At 43.3% G+C, this 23,654-nt stretch overlaps 1 protein-coding gene across 10 annotated transcripts; it reads right to left on the minus strand.

Moving 5' to 3' along the window:
- Window positions 1-1,773: 1,773 nt before the first annotated feature.
- Window positions 1,774-23,594, minus strand: syt16 (synaptotagmin XVI). Of its 10 annotated transcripts, none has more exons than XM_054797388.1 (7): window positions 23,502-23,594; window positions 15,295-15,519; window positions 9,944-10,189; window positions 7,992-8,212; window positions 6,875-7,336; window positions 6,624-6,813; window positions 1,774-6,557 (listed from the first exon to the last, which is right to left on the minus strand). In XM_054797388.1, the coding sequence occupies exons 1-7, from the start codon at window positions 23,512-23,514 to the stop codon at window positions 6,244-6,246; spliced, it is 1,671 nt and encodes a 556-aa protein (XP_054653363.1). In that variant the 5' UTR covers window positions 23,515-23,594; the 3' UTR covers window positions 1,774-6,243. The 10 variants fall into 10 exon arrangements, with proteins under 10 accessions (XP_054653363.1, XP_054653356.1, XP_054653357.1 ...); XM_054797381.1 differs by lacking the exon at window positions 23,502-23,594 and adding an exon at window positions 15,854-15,908; XM_054797382.1 differs by having other exon boundaries at window positions 1,774-6,813; window positions 15,295-15,456.
- Between the last annotated feature and the right edge of the window lie 60 nt (window positions 23,595-23,654).

Consider the following 23,654-nt stretch of genomic DNA (forward strand, 5'->3'; position numbering starts at 1 on the left):
AACTTAAAAGTGAAACTTATAATATCAAAGGTGCAAGTAGCGCTGAACGAGCCTTCACACCCCCACACAACTTGGGGTCCACATAAGTTGGACGGCACGCGCATCCCATTTCCTGCTGCCACTGAATGGCGCTGAGACAAATTCAAGAAGTGACCTACAGTATGTATAGCTTCCAGGTGCCACGCCGATTATGACGATCTGACCTTGTGGAGCCGAGTTAGTCATGTTTACAGTTGAGTGGACGTATCAATTTTCACCATTCGCTAGCGTGGCCGGTGCTACACTGGTGCAAGTGCCACCCCCCCTCAAATAGATCGCCCCCCAAGTCTTTTTTTTTTTTTTAAAGAGGTGGAAACCCCGCCGGGAAAAGCACAAGGCACTTCCCCTCACCTCTCAACTCCGTGTGTATGTGTATTTGCAGCCCCCCCATTAAACATCCAATCATTGTAAATATGCAAATGACCAAGACACAACACTGTGGTGTCAGGTTTCAAGACAGAGCAAACTTTGAGGAAACAGAGAGCGACTCTTCGGACAACTAATAATTAACACCAATTGAAAACAAAGGTCAACATAAGGTCTATGTAATATCGCGTATTTGTTCAATCTACTGGAGGACTAGTTAATAAATAGCTGGTTTTCCCCAGTAGGAGCGTTTCTCAGCCACACAAGCGCAGAGGGGAGACTGCATGTCACAGACTTAGCACAAATTAGCTGTGCGTTTGCGTGCGTCTTTGTTAGGTTCACATTATTTGAGAGTTAGCCCATCCAGTTAAGATGAATGTTATGTTGTCGGTTGTTAAAATCTGGATGTAGGATATTTGATTTTCCTTTCAGTTGGATTTTTCAGTTTCCCCCCTGAAGAATTGCCACCTTATTGTGGTCAGGGAGTTTGCATGCCTCAGTGACCCTCAGACTCTGAGGGTCCCACCTGAAGACTCAGCTCCTGTGGGACACCCAAGTTGAACATGGCTCAGCGGAGGCCTGACAAAGTGCAATGCACATCTCCAGGTTGAGGGCTGGACACACAGTAGAAGCCAATACTACTAACTACTGTTGGCTCGTACTCAATGTACCCTGCTTACATCTCCGTTGTTTTGTGCCGCATTTTTTTTTTTTTTGCTTTACATTTCCTCGGATTCCTTGTTACCTGTGTGTTGGACGCATTTCGTCGCATCTTGGTTCGATGTTTTCTTGTTCCCTGGTGTTACTGTCACTGCTGGGGTGCATTCCTGTTTCTACCTCCCATAGTGTGTTTTTGTTAGTCTCGAGACTTTATTTTGCTACTTTTTATGTGCCGCTTCGCTTTGTGTGAGCTGATCTTTTGTTCATAAGACCTTGTTGAACCTTCCTGCTACCCCATCGTGAGGTAATGCTTCATAAAATCATAACAAGGCAGTTTTCTATGAAGTCATCGACTAACTATAGTAGGAAGAGTTGAATTGTAATATTTGACACCCTATTAATGGATTACAATTGGTAAAAGGTTTTAAAATGCGCTTTAATGGCAATTAATAAAAAGATTCGGAAATGAGCTAGTTTATCTGATTTTAGGGAAGCCGTAGCCTGGGATAGTCACAAAATGTATTGTATACGTCACTTGGGGACACAAAACTAAAAGATGTTTGATTATAAAACACGACAAAGTATCAGAGGTTAAAACCACAAGCAGATCCTTTCACTAATCCTCTAATCTGCTGTGACTGATGGTGAAGCAGAACCAACATCATGTTGCTGGGTGTCCCAATGAAGACGTCTCGTTTGAAGACAACAGATGGCAGACAGATGATCCCTCAGCGGGAATCTTTATTGGCATCCACAAGAAGGAAATTAAAAGGTACAAAAAAGTGCTCTCTGGGTGCAACGAGAACCCAGACAGGGACTGGAGTCAGAGCTGAACTGAAGGACCTACACCCAAAAACATACAAACAACACTTTTGTCTTCGCTCCCATTTTTCATGAGCTGAGCTCAAAGATCTTAAGGTGTTTTCTTTGTACACAAAAGGCCTCTCGCTCTCAAATATTGTGCAGAAATTTGTCTAAATCTGTGTTAGTGAGCATTCATAATTCATCTACCTAGGTGCTACAGGTTGGCCACAATAAAAGGCCACTCCAAAAGGTGGCATGCTCAAACATGCTCAACGGCTGACAAGTCCAGGGAGTATGCTAACCATGCAAGCACTGGGATGTTTTCAGCTTCCAGGATCCTTGGCAACACGGGGCCGTGCATTATCTTGCTGCAATATGAGGTGATGGTTGTGGATGAATGGCACAACAATGGGCGCCAGCATCTCTGAGCTGAACTCAAAAATCTAAAACCTTTTCTATGTATACAAATGGAATATCTCTCCCAAATACTGTTCACAAATATATCTAAATCTGTGTTGGTGAACATTCATCATTCATACTTGGTGTGCCTTAGGTTGGCCACAATAAAAGGCCACTTAAAAATGTGTCAGTATCTGCTGTGATGATCATTTGCCTCAAATAGCATATACACTGATCCAGAGCATCCCAAACACGCTCAATGGGTGACATGTCGGGTGAGTATGCTGGCCATGCTTGGATGGTTTCAGCTATACAGATCCTTGCTACATGGGGTCATGCATTATCACGCTGCAACAGTTGGTGACGGTGGTGATGCTTGTGCCTTAGGCTCTTGCCACAGTATCTCTGTGCATTCAAAATGTCATCAATACGGTAGGTGAAATGCACCTGTGTTGTGGATAGAGTGGCCCACGGTGGCGGTGGAGTTATGGTATGGGCACGCGCACATGTTATGGACAACAAACACAGGTGCATTTTATTGATGGCATTTTGAAGTTAGCAAGCATGTTTGGGATGCTCTGGATTGGCGCAAACAGAAGTGTTGCGTTTATATTAGGGCTGTCAAAAATAGCGCGTTAACGGTGGTAGCTAATTTCCTTAATTCCGTTACATGTTTTAGCGTAATTAACGCGTACGCATCATGGCAAGCCTTGGCTCTGTGTTATGACAGACGGCGGCGGCACAGTGTAGCTCCCCAGAGAGTCTGACGCTCTTTTATAACGTTATTCTGACCTCAACACATCAAAAGCAGTGCAAATCCAACACCATATATGTATCTCCACCTCCAAACAAACACGTCTCTAGCACATTCGTCATTGCAACAACACTTCCTCATTTATTGTGTGCCATTTTCTATGCCGCTTATCCTAATTAGAGTCGCGGGGGCATGCTGGAGCCTATCCCAGCTGACTTCAGACAAGAGGCAGGGTACACCCTGGACTGGTCACCAGCCAATCGCAGGGCACATATAGACAAACAACCATTCACACTCACATTCATACCTATGGACAATTTAGAGTCACCAATTAACCTAACATGCATGTTTTTGGAATGTGGGAGGAAACCGGAGTACCCGGAGAAAACCAACGCACGCACGGGGAGAACGTGCAAACTCCACACAGAGATGCGAACCTGATCTCCTGACTGTGTGACCAACATGCTAACCACTAGACCACCGTGCGGCCCATGTGTGGTGTAAATAAACAGAAATGCAAAGAAAAACTAAGTGGATATTCTTAGCACTCACTTTGTAATTCTTCATGCGGAAGTACAATTTTCTGCATTTAAGTACGCTTGGAAATCCCAGAAAATTCCCTCAAAACATGTGAATTCAACTTAAATGACGTGTCTTTGAACGCAACTGCTCATAATAACACAGTTAAAGTCTGATTCAAATATTGTGCTATTAAAAGAAACCACTGCTAGGATCTTTAGACATGTGTGCCATCTCTTAATTTGATTTTAATTTTCAGTTAATTTGGCGCCGTTAATACATACAAATATACATAATTCTGCCCTGTCATTTATCTTCTTTCAATAAAATACGGTAAAAATGGGCATATTTCAGGCATAAGTGTGACATGGTGATTAATCATGATTGATTCATTTGAAAACCGTGATTAATCTGATTAATAATTGTAATCATTTGACAGCCCTAGTTTATATTTTTGATGCGTGGAGACCTTTGAGTTCAGCACATGAACAATGGGAGGAAAAACAAGTGTTGCCTTTACATCTTTGTTGAGTGTACGAGTCGCTGCTTAATTTTTTTAAGGGGAAACACTTTGAAATGATACACCTTCTGCAAAAAAGCTCAAATGAATTAAATTCAGTGAATTCAGTAAAATATTTCATACTTTTGCTTATGATTATTATAGAAAGACAATTTTCAAGTTTATATGTAAACATCTGGCAGTATTAGAAAAGCACATTTGTTAAGGAATACTTTCATGTTTTCAAAAAATACATGAATCATCATATTTTGACTGATATGTTCACCTAGACCTGCAGGCACTTTTTACAAATGTGTCTCAACTGCATGCTAATATGTCGAGTAAATTACTGATAAATCCCTCAAAAATACATTTGCAAAAATAGAAACAAGACTTGTCTGTACGTCAAACTTGCAGTCATGCATAAAAGACATGAGAGTGCAGTACATCGCATTTCACGTACGATGCGACGCATTCAAACGGCACAACCAGAGGGGCCACTGAAAACCTGGCCTTTCTTGCTTTGAATTAGGTTTGGAAACAAGAGTGAATTCATAGCTGCCAACTAACAAATGTTATCAACTCAACCCACCGGCTGAAAACACCGAACCAATATACAGCAGATCCCTGCATTTCACGGGGGTTCTGTTCCAAGACCGCCCCTAAGTCATTTAGACAGCCATAATTTACACACGATCTTTGACACCCACCCAAAAACCCCTCCTGCTTTGATTTCAGATCAACATTTGCAATAAAAGTGACTGTTGTAATTATTAGATTCAGCTCCGGAGCCCTCCCCTTCTTTCTTCAGTCGTGACACATTCCAGGTTTAAGCCCTAAATATGCCTCACGTGCTTATTAAACACATTTAAAGTATAAAATGTATAGGTACTCACACTAATGAATGATAATGGAAGATGATCCATGAACAGATGGAATTATACAGAAGTTTCACTTTTGCATCTTACGACAACTACGGTGCGTTCAAAGATCCCAGAACAAAGCGCTCTTGATGAAAAAAAACGTCATTGAGTGAAGCATATAAAAATTGTGGTCTTCTTAACAGTGGTACATACTGTATATGCTGTGCATTTTACCTGGTTTATCACGTATTTATGAATGATTACTGACTTAGGATGAATGAGATGTGTTTTCTCCGGGAAAAACGATCCATTTTCAGAGGAAAACACTGTTGAAATCGTGAATCTGTCAATGCTGTGAATTTGCGGGGATCCACTGTACTGGCAATGTTTTGTCAAACATTTTAGCAGGAAAAATCCTGCGAGCATCTAAAACAGGGGTGTCCAAAGTGTGGCCTGGGCAGCAATTTTCAGCCTGCAGCTCATTTTTTATTGGCCCTGTGCACAGTCGTAAAACAGAATTCATTATTAACAAGCTATATTATGAATTTTTACTTTAATTAGCTTTGTCAGCTATCACACAAAGCTAAGATGTGAATATTTCATTCAGATCGGTTAGCATATCTTGACATACACTGGACTGCATTTAGAATGTTTTATGTACTAAACATATCAAAGTGGCTCCCCATCCTTTAATTTTTATGTATGTGACCCTCACTGGATAAAGTTTGGACACCCCGATCTCAAGAGAGTGTCAACGCTCTACTTAAAACAAAAACGACAAGGAATAAATTAATAACGCATGCCTGGCTAAGAGCTAGCTGTAGAAGAAGACTTGGGTTTTCCAACCTTTCCCAGGGGGGGCTGCAGGAGGGCCACTTTGATCAATAAATGTAGGTCAATATATGCTAAGCTAGCCAAGTTAGCATTGTGTTATACCTGACAAAGCAAATTAGTGTCATATAAAATAATATATCTTATTCATAATTCATTTTATTTTTACAATATGCAGAAGATGGAAAATAAAAGCCGAAAGTGTCCCCCGGACACCCTGGGTTTAGGCTAACGCTAACAAATCAGCCCTCTTTTTAATGAAATATTTGATTGGCAGTTAAGCATCCTCAAATGAATTTGTGTGAGCGTCATTATGTGTAAAAATAAATGTTTTTGAGCGAAAATGATTTAGTTGATGACAAGCACTCAAACAGAGACATGTTAAAATCAGTGTTGAAATCGGTGTCAACACGAACAAATATAAACTTAATAAACGCTCTTTTCACCTCAGCAGTGACGAGGAGGTGAGTGGATGTGTCAAAAGAGCACATCCAGGCCAGCAGGTGGCGTCACGCCTCCAGGAGGACGTGCCAGCGACACACCTGCTGTCCTTTGCCGTCTTTCATGTCCCTCCAGTGGAGCTCCTCCTCATCGCCGCTGCTGTTCTGGCCCAGGGCGACCCAGCCCACCATCTCCTTGCGCTTCAAGCTGCGCCGGTTGTACACGGACAGCATCAGCGTGACATCCGACAGCTGGAAGAGCGCCACCTGGAAGACGAAGGTCTCCTTATAGACAGGGTTTGGCTGGCCGCGGCGTAAGGACGTTTTGCAGCGCGTGATCTCCTGGCCCACTGAGTTCAGCAGCGTCAAGCGAGCGAACGTGTCTGAAAGGAGAAGAAGAGCGGAATGAAAGGCTTGCTCTTCAGGAAGAACTTCAACAAGGGTCGGACCTGGTGGTCTGTTGGCCGCCAGGTTTCTGAAGTGGCTTCCCTTGATGAGCTCCACAGACATGCGGCCCGTAGTGGCATTGTAGGTGAGGCCCACCAGCAGCTCGGGGGAACCACCGTGCGTCAGCGACTGTGTGGACGAGGCGCTGTCGCTGTGGGACACGCCCGCCAGGCTCAGCAACGAGTCCATGCTCTGAGGACACAAGGAACTCCATGAAGAACAAATATGGAATTGCTCCTCCTCCTACACTTACTTTGATGTTACTGCGAGGCTCCAGGACCAGCGTGGTCTCCAAGGTGCCCCCGGCCGAGTCGATCCCCGCTAGGCGCAGCACAGTCTCACCCATCAAGCGCTCCCGGGATAACCTGCCCTCCAGGGCGTACATGCGGAACCTGAGGGCCGACATGCGCAGATCTGAGGGCTCCACGCGCAGGAAGCTGAAGGTCTGGTTGAAGTAGATCGGCAAGTTCCGCCTCATGGAGGTCTTGTGGCGTTGCTTCTTGGAGGGTAGCAGGACCATGTGGACCTGCCACGAGTCCATTCCGCTGCGACCCTTGTCCGGGACGTCCCGCGCCGCCACCACAGTGGCCAGCAGCTTCTCCGTAGCCGGACGGTATTCCAGAGAGACCACCAGGTCACAACATTTGGAGACTGGCACTTGGGGGGAGGAGCTTATTGGCTGAGGGATGATGTCATGGTGGGGTGGCTGCTCTTGCTGAAAGTTTAGAAAAATATCTTTGGTAACTTTTTTGAGTTTGGTGATCACCCTGTGGAAAACCTGCATGAGCAGCAGTGCTCCAACGGATGGCATGCCAATATGTATTTTATAATGAATACAGAGGAGTGATTCAACCTCTAAATGAGTGTGCAGACATAAAGTTGTGACGTAACTCTGACTTCCTGTTAGGGGCACATCGGCATCTGCCCCAGGTTTGTATGTTTTCATTGGCCTACGAGGCAGTTATGAGTGAGCCCGACGAACACTGCCTAGCAACAAGTGACGCTGAGCATTTCTGTAGATTTTTAAAAATATGACCACGTTTTCAACTCGCTAAAACATGCAAAACCGAGGAGCTTCAGTATCTTCTAGAAATTCAGCTTCCCCCGCCACCACCCCCGCACCCCCAAGACTATCTCAGCCTCCCATCCAGTCAGCAAACACAACATAGATTGTCTCGAGTGTTGACAGAGAGGCGGCGTTGCTGGGGTGACAACGGTAGCGCCGTGATCGTCACCGAGCTCCCGATGAACGTGTGGGTCAGGAGGTCGACGCGGTGAGACGACAACACACACGTGTATGTGTGGCGTTGATAATGGACACATCTGTGCGGTGTTCCGTATTAGACTGTAAACGTGTAAGGCTGCAGTACCTCAGGGCTCCATGTGGAGGAGCTGTCTGTCCTGTCCTGACTCGTCTCTGCATCCTCGCTGCCGTCTGTGTTCGGTCGGATCATTCCGTGCACCGGACTCTCCTGGATGGCGGCTAACGACTCCATCCCGTCTGGTTTTTCTGGCGCAGAGGGTGCTGACGAGTGCGAGTCCAGGAGGTTCTGTTCGCCAGGAGCCTCCAAGACGGCAGGCGGGAGGATGTCTGAGGGAGTGAGGACACTAAGAAATAGTTTGTAGTGAACAAGTTTCCAGCCGAGAACGCCTCCTAGTGGTGAAGTCATATTTTGAAACAAAACATCTTAAAGCAGGGGGGTACAAAGTGTAGCCCGGGCTGTTTTCATGTTTTTTTATTGGCCCGCTGCATACTCTAAGCATAAAATTAAACACGGCCCACATGAAAACATTATAACAGGTGTGCATTGTCACCACCCTTCCCACAACCGCAAAGCAGTCTTGGCATTATTTGTTCCTGCTTTGTCCCGCGTGACGCGACGCAAAACGGGCATCACTCTGCTTCATTAATTCTTCAATTTGCAAGGGACCTACAAGATGTTGATCTCCAGAGAAAAAGCTCTCATTGTAGAAAAAAAGGTACATTATCTCACAGCTGAAGAAATAGAATGCGCAAAGAGCAGGAAGGAGGCATGAACTAGAAAAAAGGAGGCACTGACAGCGTGGGTGAGTGAATTTCTGACTACAAGACATCGTTTTGGGCATTATGATCAGTTATTAACAGAACTTTACAAGGAAGATCGAAGAGGCTACAGAAATTACTTGACAATTCCCCCCACGTGCTCCAAGAGGTGGTGGAAAAACGAAACCATTCATGAGAATGAGAGACGCTTTGATACACACTGCCCACATTGTTGAACACAGGTTGCGTTCATGTTGCACTGGCAGAAATTTAGGAGTATTTCAAAATCACTTTGCATGATGGGATGCAGCCCTGTACAGTTTACACATATTTCTCACCGATTTAAAACAAATTTACTCATTGGCACGCAAAATTGTGTACTACCGTTGGGACAAAATTCGTGCAAGTGTCAAGGTGGCTTCGGATGATCCATGAACAGATGGATTTATCAAGCTGTGGCAACGTCAGAGAAACGTATACTGTATATAAATGTCACTTTTATGGTACATCCAAGGACTGACGAACAAAGTGCAAAATCTCAATCCTTGAGGAAAAACATTATCAATAAAGCATAAGGAAATAAACATTTAAAAGTGGTGGGCTTTTTTAACAGTGCTAAATGTATGCTGGACATTTTACCTGTGTTTTCATGAATCTATAATTTATTACCGACTTAGGGTGACTGAAATGTGTAAATACCCTATCTTTTTGGTGGGGGGATTAAAAATATCCTTAACTTTGACCAAAAAAATCAGCAAATTTGCAGCCTCGCAAATGCCGAATCACGAATGTGCGAGGATCCACTATATATTTAACTATTTATATACTGTGGACAATGAATATCCATGTAAATGCCCCCCTTGCATCCTTTCATCTTTCTGCAAGCGGCCCATGGTGGAAAAAAACCTCCCACCCTTCCCTTAAAACATGAGAAGAAACCTTAACGTTGAAGGTCCTGTTTGAGAGTTTCACCAATGGCTACCACCATGGCAACAAAACAATGAGTCAGCAGCCTGTTTACTTTGCCGCATCGCTCACATGTAATCACCAAATCATGACCACAAACAGACGGGTCATGGAGACCTGACACAAAAAACATTTTCGATTATAAAAACACTTTATGAAGCTTCTATTTTTGATTTTCAAATATAAAACCTGTATTGGTTGAGCATCAATAAAATAACCTCAATGACATTGTCTGTTTCGCTATCAGAATTTAGCTTTGCAGTCTGAAATGTTCTTACTCTGTATGACACAAAACCGGGAAATGTCAGACTTGTAGCATTTTAGCTTGTGTACCTTCACTGTCTGATGGCTCAGTGCTGCCCTCCTCGTGTTTGGACAGACGGGAGAACTTATTTTGTCGGCTCAGCGCCCGCCGAAGCTGCTGCTGCTGCTGCTGGTGCTGCTGGTCGTCACCTTTAGGCTGACTTATACGCAAACTCTGCGAGCGTGACACCGAGATCTCAAACTGCTTCATGACCTCATTGTCACTGTCCGAGGACGTGCCGGCGCCATCGTTGCCGCCACTGCCAAAGCTCTTGACTGCACGAAGATAAAGAAGGAAAAAGAGGGTTGAGGTCAAGACACAGGCAAAAATGCATACCTGTATATGATACAATTATAAAAATAACAATTAAGTTTTTTTTCTCGATTTCTCCGCTCGATTTCTGCATGTGTTTCACCATTTTCCTCTCTCAACCCACAATCCGTCTTCTTCACAGACAATCTGTCGCTGCCGGTTGGAAGAAAAGAGAACTGTTTCTCCCTACTGGGACAGAAATATATTGCCTTCAAGTCAGAGATTCACACACAAGATGAATAAGACTTTGATCTGTAGCTCCCGCGAAAAAAAAGCAAAATACGTCAATAGATGTCTTTGGCAGTCAACGTTACTTTTTGAAAAGGCAGTGACCCACCATATCTAGCAGATGGCGCTGTGGTGAAAAGTGCGGCCGTTGGAACACAGTTTGTAATGTGCCTTTGCCCCTCCTACAGGAGCAGAGTGGAACTAAACCTCCCAGGACATTTTCAAATCAAACCAGTTAAGATGGACGTTATTTCAGATAGTTTGGCCTTGGTGGAGGTCTGCCCTCTTCTAAGTGACATTCTTGTAAAGAAAAGCATCATCAATTGCGCAGCTGCCCCGTCTCCCTGGAGCCAGTATGCTGCAGGTGACCTGGACCACATCAGTCGCAAAGATGGGAAAGCGTCCATCTTGCCGGGTCTCATGACAGTGAGGAAGGCGAGGGTCTGACCAGACTCCCGGACTCACGAGGTGACGGAGGATAAAAATGTGACGCCTTGACGACATATGAGTGCAGTTACATGGAATGTCAACACTCATCAGAGAAAATGGCGGGTCACAGCACTCTCCATGTAATTTCAACATAATTGGCAGGCAACGAGTGACGCAAACTGCCTCTACCTGCGCTGTCACCACGGTTACTGGAAACAGGGGGCCGACACGCATAAATGAATGAAACGAGAGCGTTTACATTCTAATGCATGCTTGAACATCACCACAGACCATCAGAGATGCTTTCAATTGAGGATTTTAATGCTGGTCAGCGCATAACAGCATATCATAGCAACCCTTGAAACTCAAATACTATTGGCTGTGAGCATACAGTAAGAAGCAATATGAAATGTGGACTCGCAGTAACATCCTGCCTGACTCTTCTTTATTTATATTCCAATGTCTGTGAAGTGACACCACCAACTAGTGGCCTGCCATGCATATTACAGCATCAATCATCAGTCACTGTAAGTGTACAGTTCAAGAAAAAACATGTTTTTACCTCAAGTTAGTTGAGTAAACATACCCTCAGCGTTTAGATTGAAGCTCTTCAAGACGACGAGCGATTCCACACAGGAAGTTGTGTTTGTTCAACCACCTGAAATACTAGCCGAGGCGGCTGGTAGCGACTTATTTGTTTGATTAGAGAGGCGTGGCGTGGCGTGGCGTGACACGACCCGACCCGACATTGCCGCTAGGAGCGTGCAGTGGCTGCAGGAGTTTCCCGCCTCCGTCATAGTGACGAACGAGTGTGTTTGCTTTCTGACTTGTTGACTTTTCCAACTCCATCTCACGAGAGACGTGACAGCGCCCGCTTTTCAGCCGACTGTTACAACTTATGTCGTGCTGAAGAGCACATTGACTACAACAGAGTTGCAAAACGGAGACAAAAAGGCGACAGCTTTTTGTGACTCTGCTGTGTAAAGTTTGTGTGTGCACGACGAGCTGTGTGGCACGATGCGGTTGACACACTCGCCCACAAAGAACAGCAACAAAGCCTGCAATTGAGTTTAAGTGATGATCACACTCAGCTTATTAGTGCATTATTATTATTAATATTTTCACCCTCTCATGTAGATAAATAAGGTAAACAAAATATAATATACTAGGATTTGTGCTAATGAAGTGAGTACTACATCACCTCATAGACACTTTATTCTGTATATGCAGATTGTGTAGCATTGTCTTTGTACTGTTTTTAAATACACTTCAAATTGTATTTTTACACCTTAATAACCTATCATTGAGTCTGTATTTCTATTTTATTTTATGCCATCTTATTTTAATGTATTTTTACCTTATTTGTATTTATTATTTGTATTTATTTATCCATAGCATCAAATTAATGCATTTATTTGTCTTCTACCATTGTGGGCTGATGATATTTAGTAGTTGATAGTTGATTATTTTTGCTGCAGAGTGAGATGTCGCTGTGTGAGCTAGCCATGCAGCAGCAAAAACTAATCTAACTAACAAACTAGCATGACAGGTAACCAGTGTTGTGGGTAACATGTTACCATAATCTGAATACATTTGACTACATTGAATACATTAATACAGTAATCACAGCCATCCATCTATTTTCTTCCGCTTATCCGGGTCCGGGTAGCGGGGGCTGATCTAGTGTTCCACGACAAAAAAACAAAACAAAACACATTACACCTCCTGTAGCTAAGGTTCGACTAATGGCAGTGCTAATGGGAGTACCCTTCTCTCCACTCTCTGGAACAGACTTTCCCAGGGATGCTGAGAAGTGTAAACCCCCTGTAGTTGAAACACTACACTGTGACACTCCTGTCACCCTTGTTGAAAAGGGGGACGGCTACTGCCAGTCCAGTGGTAGTGTTCCCAACTTCCACGCAGTGTTGAAGAGACGTGTCAACCAAGACCGTCCCACAACATCCAGCGCCTTGAGGAATTCAGGGGAAAACGTGTCCACCCCGAACTTTTGCAGCCTAGGCTGATTGCTCTATGGTAGTTGTGTCAGTGAGATTGAGACGGGCATCGAAGTATTCCTTCCACGTCCCCATTATATCCTCAGTTGAATCAGCAGGCCTCTGTCTACTCTGCAAACAGTGTGAACAGGCCACTGCTTCCCCCTTCTGAGGTGTCGGACGGTTTGTCAGAACCTCTTGGAAGCTAACCGAAAATTGTGCTCCATGGCCTGCCGGACTCCTCCTCCACCTGAGATGCTTTGCTTCAACCAGCGCAGAATCTGCAAGCCATTCCTGCATTAGTGAATTCCTCTTGGAGATAAATACAGTATCTATCTATGCCGCTTGGGCTTCCGGTACCTGTCAGCTGCTTCAGGAGTCCCACAAGCCATCTGTACTCTATAAAACTCCTTCTTCACCTTGACCCCCTAACCTCTGGTGTCCACGTTATATACTGTATATAGTACAGATATGAAGCCAGCAAGATGACGTCTTTTTGCGAGGTGGATATTTGCCCAGGCTGCACGGTGGTCTAGTGGTTAGCATGTTGGCCAACACAGTAACAGTCTGGGTTCGATTCTTTCATTTGTGTGTGGAGTTTGCATGTTCTCCCCGTGCGTGGTGGGTTTTCTCTGGGTACTCCGGTTTCCTCCCACATTCCAAAAAAAAAAATGCATGTTAGGTTAATTGGTGACTCTAAATTGTCCATAGGTATGAATGTGAGTGTGAATGGTTGTTTGTCTATATGTGCCCTGTGATTGGCTGGCAACCAGTCCAGGGTGTACCCCGTCTGTCGTCCGACGTCTGCTGGGATAGGCTCCAGCATGCCCCCGTGACCCTAAAAAGGAGAAGCGGTATAGAAAATGGATGGATGGATGTTTGCCCAAAGTTTTGAACTTGAGGAGCGAAAGAACTAGAATCTGAGTGTCAAGCCCCTCGGAAAACAAACAACTCTGCACGTCCACTCCAGTTTCTCAAAGAACTACAACACCAACATATAGGGATGTCCGATATTGGCTTTTTGGCCGATAACCGATATGCCGATATTGTCCAACTCTCAATTTCCAATTCTGATATCAACCGATACTGATATGTGTAACATCACAAATTTTTTTCTAGAGTAAAATTGTTAAGCGTAAAAACACTCTTAAATGAGTACAGTTTTGTTGGCTACTCCACCCATCTCTTAGTAGATAATTAATGTATTACATATTTTATATAAGAATACATTTGTGTTTCTTGTGCCTTGATTGATTTATTTATATTTATTTTTGGGAAGATTTAATTTATTTTTAGTTAAAGGGTTATGGTTTAAAATACATGAATTTGCTGCTTATTATTTTGATTGATAACTTTCATGCTCTTATTCTATTGCATTAAAAGTACTACATGTATTTACACCATGTATGGTTTTTGGCCACTACTTTGTGCTCTATAGCTGATGTAATGTGAATTACTACTGTATTGGATCAATAAAGTTCTTATCTTAGCCATCTGAGAAGATCAAATACATTGTTTTTGGTGCCTAACTGTTTCCCAAATATATTAGTGCGTGTGTGAATGTATAAACGAGAGGCATTAACTTCTTTGTAGAAAGGCGTTTTATGAAGTACATTTCCTTGTATTCACTTAAGATTCAAGAGATTCAAGAGAGTTTTATTGTCATATGCATAGTAAAACAGCAGTTATACTATGCAATGAAAATCTTATTCTGTTCATTCTCCCAAGAAAAGAAGCGCAGTCTTAGTTTTTTCTAAAGAGCTGGTAAGTTCATTGGTTTTTTTTGTTTGTTACCCTGCTTGTTTACATTTGGAGTTACCTTATTCTCACAGACTTGTGAGCAGCGCAGTGTTAAGTTCATGATGTAGCAAGTTCAGCAGTGTTGCAAATTTGCGACCTTGGCACTAAAAGCTCTGTGTCAGCTTGTATTGTAGGGAAAAAAAACGATACCGATGTTGGCCGGTACCACGTTGTTATGCCAGTATCGGCCCGATACTTATTGGTGGCCGATAATATCGGACATCCCTAACATGCTAATGTGACGGTAACAGCTGATACCCGGTTCCTGAGGCTGTTATGGTGCATTTCAGGTGACGTTGTGCTGCAATCCAAGAGTAATGTAACTCGTAGTGTATCTAGACTAAACTACTTTTAGCAATGATTAACTAAGTAAAGTAAGGGATGACTTTTTAAAGTAACTTAATGTGTACTGGATTACTTTTTTGACTAACTACCACAACACTGGTAATAACCCTCCATGCCCAAGAGAGGTGCTGCTCATCATTCACCTGGAAGTTAGCAAGTTTATGTCATGTGATGTCACATGATGCCATGTGAACTCATGTAACGTCACATGATGTGACGTGAAGTCACGTGATGTCACGCAATGCGTGCACAAAGCCACATGAGCGTCTCACCGAGGCCTTGGCGGGCTTTTCTGCTGCGGCTCTGCTGCTCCAGACACGGCATCCCCCCCACGCGGGAGAAGCACAGCATCTTGTTGATGAAGAGGAAGAGGAGGGCCAGCGCTGCAACCAGGACGCCCACCGCCGTCAGGAAGCTGACGGCCTCTGGCGTGACTGGGGTGAGGAGGGAGAGGGGACACACAATGACACACTGATCAGACCACACAAACAGACAGCCTGTGCACACACACACACACACACACACACAGCATGGCACATGATAACACACAAACACAACAAGTCATATTTTAGTATTTGAGGCTGCCTGTGTAAACACAATCATGTTAACTGAACATGTCTCAGCATACAACATAACATTTAATATCACTGCAACGAGAAATGCGCGAGTCAAAAAATGTTGTCACGTAACGGCAAACACATGAATACCAATGGGTAACTGTCATCTCCCGTTACCATGGCGACACTTCACTCAGCATAAACTGGATCAATGGCAGCAAATGTCCCACTGAGCGCGTGGGAGTCACAACCTCGCGCTTGTTTTGTAGGCTACCTCCTGCTGGGTCGGCCATGTTTACGCACGTGCATGGATGTTTCTCCTTCAGCTGCGTGCGTGCAAGACAACAAGCACCAACGACAGCCAAAGCCGAAACATTGGAGCTGATGAGCAACAGAATCTGAATGGGGCAACAGAATCAATAGCATCAAAACAAGATCAATTTCTTGTCAATGTAAAACATTGCCTGCACACTTAATGAATCATTTATGATGACCACAGATTCGATCTATCTGTCTATGTAGATCATTTTGTCGACCATCATCCTGGAACTGTATTGGACCTCAGAGGTTGTACTGTCATGGTCGTCATTGACTGCTTGAATTAATTAAATGAACAAACCGAAAGAAGAAGCGAAAGTAGAGCAAATAGGAGACAGTGCATTCATGTGCGGTCATAAAGTGGAGTTCCCCCTCTCAGCTGCTGCCTCCGTAACACAAATGGTTCAGTGTTGGCGCCTCCGAGCTCCTAACTGAGAGAGGCCAGATGGACCGGAAGAACCCGCGGGTCAGACACACCTGCAACTGCAAGTGCACACCAACACACATTCATCTGTATGCACACACTTCAACTACAAGCGAAAGCCTCATCTGTTGGCCCGCCGCCAGTAGATTTAATGGCCCTCGCTCGTAAGCACCTTATAAATGGGACTGTCTGTGGATGTGGCATTGTTATAGCTTCGTACAGTCAGTGGCGGTGTGGATCGTAACGCTGCTTGTTAACACACCTTACAGTATATGCACCAAGGGCCTCATCTAGAAAGCTTGTATATGCACAAAACAGGGATGAAACGTTGCATACAGCGGTTTCCACGCCAAGTATGTGATCTGTAAAAACCCAATCCGCCAACTTTGCAGCTGTGTTCTCACTTTTTGGAGACATGGCAGAAAGGCGACACACATGTTAAGTGGTGAAGTTAAGTGAAATGTTAGAAATGAACATGTATGGTTTATCAATAATGGTTTATCAATCATCGCATTGAAACATCACGCCGTTATTGACTTCAAAACATGTGCAAAGGGTTGCTATTTTACATTACACTGACAGATATAATTGATCAATGAAATCTATTATCCTGTCTTGTATGAAAATATGAAGTAGACGACTGAAATATGCAGAAGAGAACGATGTTGCTCTTTTATTGCAATAAAAAAGCGCCTGGTGTTGTCAGAAGATCAACTCATTCATGCTGCTAATTAGCTTTAATAAGTAGCTTTTAAATGTTTCCACTCCGTCTTAATCATCTTCAAACAAGTGGCAATGGAAAAAAAAAAAAAAAAGAGTTTGGAGTGTGGCTATCTTTCATGATCTGGTGGCAGAAGAAGCCGTGCACGCTCACTTACACCTCCCGTGAAAATAACATCCATTAAAAACATCCGTGCTACGTTCAAGGGCCTGGCTGCACCACCCAGGAGGTCAAATCATCCTCGTAAGATCACGTTGTCTCTTGAGTCTATTGACAGCGCGCACACACAAATGTGAAAATGAGCGTTACCGTGGAAACAGCCCTGCGGCTCTATTAAGGTATAATGAGCACGCCTTTTCCCACCCACGTGTGAGAAGGTCTCATGTTACCATGGTGCTGCCTGTCTGCGTGCTCTGATTGGATAGGAGCGTCATTCTTCCTGGAGGCTTCAAGGTCACGTGACAACGTAAACATCCCCGCCAAGACCCGGCGTCGCCCTGCCAGCACAAGCCGGCACCATGCAAAGGAAGCATCAGTGACTTAGCCTCCACATTTGACGCCAGCTCAGCATTCCTGCACAACCACGCCCCGTACTTGCCGGAAACGCTGACTGAACGTAAGAATGTCAGAATGACCATGATGTCCGCTAAAAAGGGGCGCCGTTGAATCCACATAGATGGTTTTAATTGTCCCCTAATGGCACACCTCAAGGCTCTGTCCTCAGTCCGCCACTATTTTTTATCTGGACAATAAACACCATAAATGCACACTTTCCCTGCTGTTTTTGTGAATATCTTGCTGTAGAACTGGTCCAACACAATCCCCTGTTCTATTTATTAGGCACACCTTGCTAGATTTTGCCCTTTGTCTTCATTGTTGTTGTTGTTGTCGTCGTCAGGGATCCTCTGGCAGCACCACAACATCTCAACGCAGGTCATTCCAATGACATTGAAGCAAATCATTCACAAACACCAAAACTCACTGAAGGTTCCGCCACCTTCGCCCTTGCTGTCGCCGGTCTCCATGGTGACGCTTGGCTTCAAGCAGGCTCTACGGAGTGCTTCTGAATGCCTCAATGTACATAATAAGCTCCTTTTAGAACGCCACCGAGGCCGACTGTTTACTGACAGACTTAGTTGAATGGGCGTACCTAATAAAGTGGTGAGCACTAAGAACCCATTTTCTGAACTTTTTAAAATTAATTTCTTTGTTTCCCTCATTCAACAACCAGACGGAGGTGACTGATCATTTGCACAGTATGTGGTGTTCAAGGTCATAGTTCAGAAAAGGATAGTTTACTTTGATAATTAAATCCAAATACATGGAAAAAGTTAAAAAAAAGAGTAAATCCAAATGAAGTGAGACTATTAGAACTACATGTACAGTATATCCATGACAGGGAGACGTTTATCTGCAGTGCTGGTGTTAAAGTGCCATCTGCTGGCAACAAAATTAACTACAACGATGAGGCTCACTTCAACACCGAAGGAGTGTTTCGTTTGTTAATCACCTTTAAAGGCTTATATCAACACAAAGCATCACTTGAAGTGCACACACCAACTCATTGCAATATTTATACTGTGGTTGCAACATGACACTGTAGAAATGTACTTTGAAATATAATAATAATAATACATTTTAGGTAGAAGAACTTTTCTAAAAACTCAAAGGCACTTTACAAGAGAGCAAACAATACATTTTTTTTATGCATAATTTTTTCTATATAGACTTTCTTTTCACTCACGGTTTACTACTTAAAACAAAGCATATTTGTAATGATCCACAATTAAAATAAACATGAAAAAGATTCATTTACTTATTCCATTATCTTTTAATAATTGGAAGGTTACATTTACCAACATATTTCCCATTGCACAGAACCAGCAGAAAGAAAATTACGCCAGTAGCAGCATGTATAAAATGAACTTCAGCATATTCTGACCAAGGTCAAAAATCTGTCATTATTCACAAATAAATAATAAAGACTTCTGAATTCAAATTAAAATCCTGAGCATAGAATCGCTGACAAAGTAATATCTTTGCTGTATAGCAAAGTCAAAAACAGCTTTCATAGAAAATATAGATTTCTGTACCAGCGGCTGTCATACAAGAATATTGCTTGCACACGTCAGTATATTATAAATAACCCAAAAAACTCGGCTGCCCTTATTCACAATTGCAGTGTCAGTGAAATAACGTTGCAATGGGACGTTGTATCTGGGTTCCAAAGTGCGCAACAAAGCACGAAAGCCCTGCTTCCCAACAATCGAATACGGCCACAAATTGTGATTCGCTTTTCTGCGTTAGGTGGAAAATTAGTTATCACCTGCTCGATGGTTCTCTGGTTGGCAGCAACTTCAGCTGGCAGTTTTTCCTCCTTGTTCACGGGGAAACGTGCTATTTGGTTTCTCATATTTGTCGTGTTCCCAAAATATTTTGTATGACAAAGCTTGCATATTGTCTGGCTCTTGTCCAGCTCATTTTTACCTTCAACTACGTGGAAGCCAAAGTGCTTCCAGACGCTCACTTTAAATCCAGCGAGTGCGGGTCGAAGTTTACGCTCAGTCATTTTGGTAGCGTCTTACACTTAGGTGCACCACCATAAACAGTCCGGATGGCACTTCCACTTTCCGTCTTTTTGTTCCGTCTTTTTGTTCCTTTAGCATTGATTATTGACATTTATGAATCGATTAATAATCGTCAATGTCGCGATGCATCTAAGAATCGATGATTTCCCCCACCCCTAATCCCAGCTGACCTTGTGCGAGAGGCAGGGTACACCCCGGATTGGTCGCACATATAGACAAACAACCATTCACACTCACATTCATACCTATGGACAATTTAGAGTCTCCAATTAACCTAATATGCATGTTTTTGGAATGTGGGAGGAAGCTGGAGTACCCGGAGAAAACCCACACACACACCGGAAGAACATGCAAACTCCACACAGAGATGGCCAAACGAAGATTCGGACCCAGATCTTCCCAATCTGTTTGACTGTGGGACCATCACGCTAACCACTAGGCCACCGTGCGGTGTTTAAAATGAACTTTCATGACAAAAAATAAGCTTTTGAAAATGAGCTAGCTTACCTGACAAAAAATGGCATTCTGGAAAAGCCATATCCTGGGATAGTCATGTGACTGTCACATCCTAAATATACAGTATACAGTACAAAAGCTACTGGGGTGGCCAAAACACCACCCCTGGCCAAATCCTGCTTAAGGCTCTCAGGTGTCCCGAAGCACTACTATTTGTAATGAGTAAAGAGGACACTGCAGGTTTGATGCTGTAGCTTAAAGCTCTACTCAGTGGAGGTCACATGAACCATCAAGATGCTAACCAAGGCCTGAGGAACAACATTTTAGCATGAAAACATCAAAGTTCACCTACTTTCAACAACATTTGATGACTTGCCAGTCCTGTTTGTGTCCCTGCTCATGCCTTCACCTTCGCACCAACTTCTACTCTTTCTACAAGTGTGTCCTGCGGTCTGTCCCTCACCCCAAACCTGGACTGGACTTCCTGACCAGGAGCTGCTGAGGACGGGGGCGTCACTCAGCACCAGGACATGGCTTCCTGCACCATAACAGGGCGAGTATTTAGCTATCCTTGCTGACATTCATCAGTACTCACTGTTAAATGTCGCACTGTTTAAAGCCAATGCACGCAAGCACGCACACACACAAACAGACTGCAGCAGTCAAAAGTCAACAGACTCAGTCTTAAAGGTACAATTACTTAAAATCACAGGAGCAGTGTGGGTCTAATTAGCAACAAGCAGGAAGCTAACTGTTTTCCTTTCTGCGAAGTGGGCCCAAACAGGAAAATGGCTTTCCGGAATCAGTTTGACTCCAGTGTGACTTAGGAGGACCGACCAATGGAGGGCGCCCTCGTCTCCTCCAAGCAGGAAGGCGCCCACGGTGAAGAGGAGGAGGAAGACACTATTAGACCTGGCACTGGCCTGTAAGTGGGCCACAAGAACCTGATGCAGTCACCATGGCAACCAGCATCACGCTGACATGAATGAAAGGACTGATTTTCTTTCCTGGCAAAGTCAGAGAAAGAATTAAACTGCTTTAGTCAAAATTGTATTTATGACGTCTAATTTATGACCCCAAAGGTCAAAGGTCACTGCCCACACATCATAGGCCATATTTCATGCAAGCGAAGAGGTGAACACTCACCCACACACACAGACAAATGGGGGGGGAAAGAGAGGGGCAGTCACATGGTTGTGATTTATGAATTATTAAATATGACCTATGACCTATGAAATATAACTTTTGACCACGAGGTCACCTCATGTTTTCCGGATATCCGTTTTGTGATTTCTGGCCATTTGATCTCAGTCATGTGGTCGTGATTTATGAGTTACGACCTAGGAAATATGGAATGTGACCTTTGAGGTCATAAATTAGGTTTCATAAATCTGATTTTTACTAAAGTGGTATCTTCTATTCTCTAGCGTCATTATTAATTCTATCATCATTATTATTATTATTCTAATACACATTTTACAACAGCGAATGCTGCCCCAAAGCGCTGCACAGGTACAACACAACAGTATGGTAGTAAAAAATATAACTAATAAACAAGAGGCCAAAAAGAAAAGCATTGCTAAAAAACAAACAAACAATAAAAGTACCTAACAACAGTGAAGGGCACAAATAAAAAATACAAATGTCCAGCCGCATTTTGAAGCAGCTGCAAGTGGCAAACTCAAAAGAGTCCAAAGTCTAAAATGTCACAATTTAGTCCAAGCGGTATGTCATCAAAAGAATGCACAATTGCTTGACCTTCCCTGGAGACTGAGCTGAGAGAAAGTAGTTTTAACCACTGAACTTATTTGCCAGTCAGGTTGAAAACTATCAATGAAAACAAAGACTTGGCAGAAGTCGGATCATAGCGGGACGGCGACACTGTTAAGCCTAGAGAGACGATTCTAATTAAACTCAGTTTCTAAATTAAAAGGTAAATAAATGTGAACCTCATCTGCAAAGAGATGGAATGGGACTTGAAATGGATCCCCGCAGCAACATGAAAAAAGAAAATAGGACTGGGCCCCAAATTGAGCCTTGAGGCACCCCACAGGTTTAAAAGGGCCTTTATCAGAAGAGAAAGGTAGGAGATTGACAGAGAAAGACCTGTCCGTCACATATGATTCAAACCACTTTAGGACAGTGAAACATGCACATGACTAACGACCAGATCTTCAAATTTCATGGTCAACAGCAGAGCTGCAACAATTAATCAATGATTAACCAATTATCCAATTAACTGACAACTATTCTGGCAATCGATTTATCTTTTTTTTTTTATTTAGAAATTTAAATATTATTTGATTTCAGCATCTCAGAGGTGACTATTTTTACATTTCCTTAGTCATTCATAAAAGCAGACATAATATCTTTGTGTTTTAGGCTAATGGAAAAGTGGGCAACGGTTTAGTGATGCAAACTTATTACTCTTTTAAAGGCATATTGTTTTGAGAAGCAAAACGCTTAACTTAATAGACCCCAGCAACTAGTCGGAACTACTTTTCCTCCACTAGAAAATCCGACCAGAACTCGGCTCATGGGACGAAGTGGGGGACAAGTCACTGTTGATGCACTACACTGCTGACTTCATGTAAAAAAAATCCGAACTATCCCTTTAAGGTGCAATTGTAGTTGAGCATAGACCACTTAATTTGGTACAAAAGGTAGCTTAGAAAAAAGCTGTTGTTGATGGAGATAACAATGAGTTTGGACAATTAGTTTGGACCAAATAACACTTTATTAATATACTTCCATGCATTATTTCTGTTTTTGCCTTTGACAAGAGTTAATGAATCGATAAAGGGATCAACTATGCGCTTTAAAATCACATCAATAATACTAAATAATACAAATTGTCTAGAAATAGAACTGTCCGTTTTTGTGTGTATTTTACTAAAGCAACGAGCAGAGGTGAATCCTCCCGTAGTGAATAAATACAAATAGTCTGTGTTAAAAAAACTGTTTTGTTTAAATAAATTATACTTTGTTTAGAACACATGCAGGGCTCAAGAGAAGTCATGTCACTTAGATGTATTCATATCAAAATGAGCATTATTAGTGCAAATAGCGAAAAGGCATCAGTATTATGATAGCTAGTTGTCTCAAATAATAAAATGAAAAAAAATGTCAGATTGTGATGTGTGTTATTATTAATAGAATATGATGCAAACTGGCAGCCGTGCTAATGGTGCAGATATTCCTTTGGACTAAATAATACACTGCAGGACTACAGTAATTAGCGCTGTTTTAATGATGTAGAATGTAACGTTTAATCTCGTGTACGTCAACATTGTGGCGTCAAAAAGACAACAAAACACTGGTGGAGCGTCAGCAGACAAGCGGCTCCTTCCAATCAAGCAGGCCGAAAAAGAGAGCGCAAGCGGCGGCCACACGGCGGCGAGACGATCGTACTTACTGTCCGAGGCCATGGCTGCGGTTCTCCCTCACACCGTCAGCTGGACAGAGAGCTGCATCGGCGGCCTGACATCTCCGCCTTCTCGCGTCCTGCACACCCGGAAGTGTGCAGAGATGCGTTCAACGACTGTAGGAAAGAGAGACTTCAGTGACG

This window comes from Dunckerocampus dactyliophorus, chromosome 13 (genome assembly GCF_027744805.1).
Source record: "Dunckerocampus dactyliophorus isolate RoL2022-P2 chromosome 13, RoL_Ddac_1.1, whole genome shotgun sequence".
Classification (NCBI taxonomy): Eukaryota; Metazoa; Chordata; class Actinopteri; order Syngnathiformes; family Syngnathidae; genus Dunckerocampus; species Dunckerocampus dactyliophorus.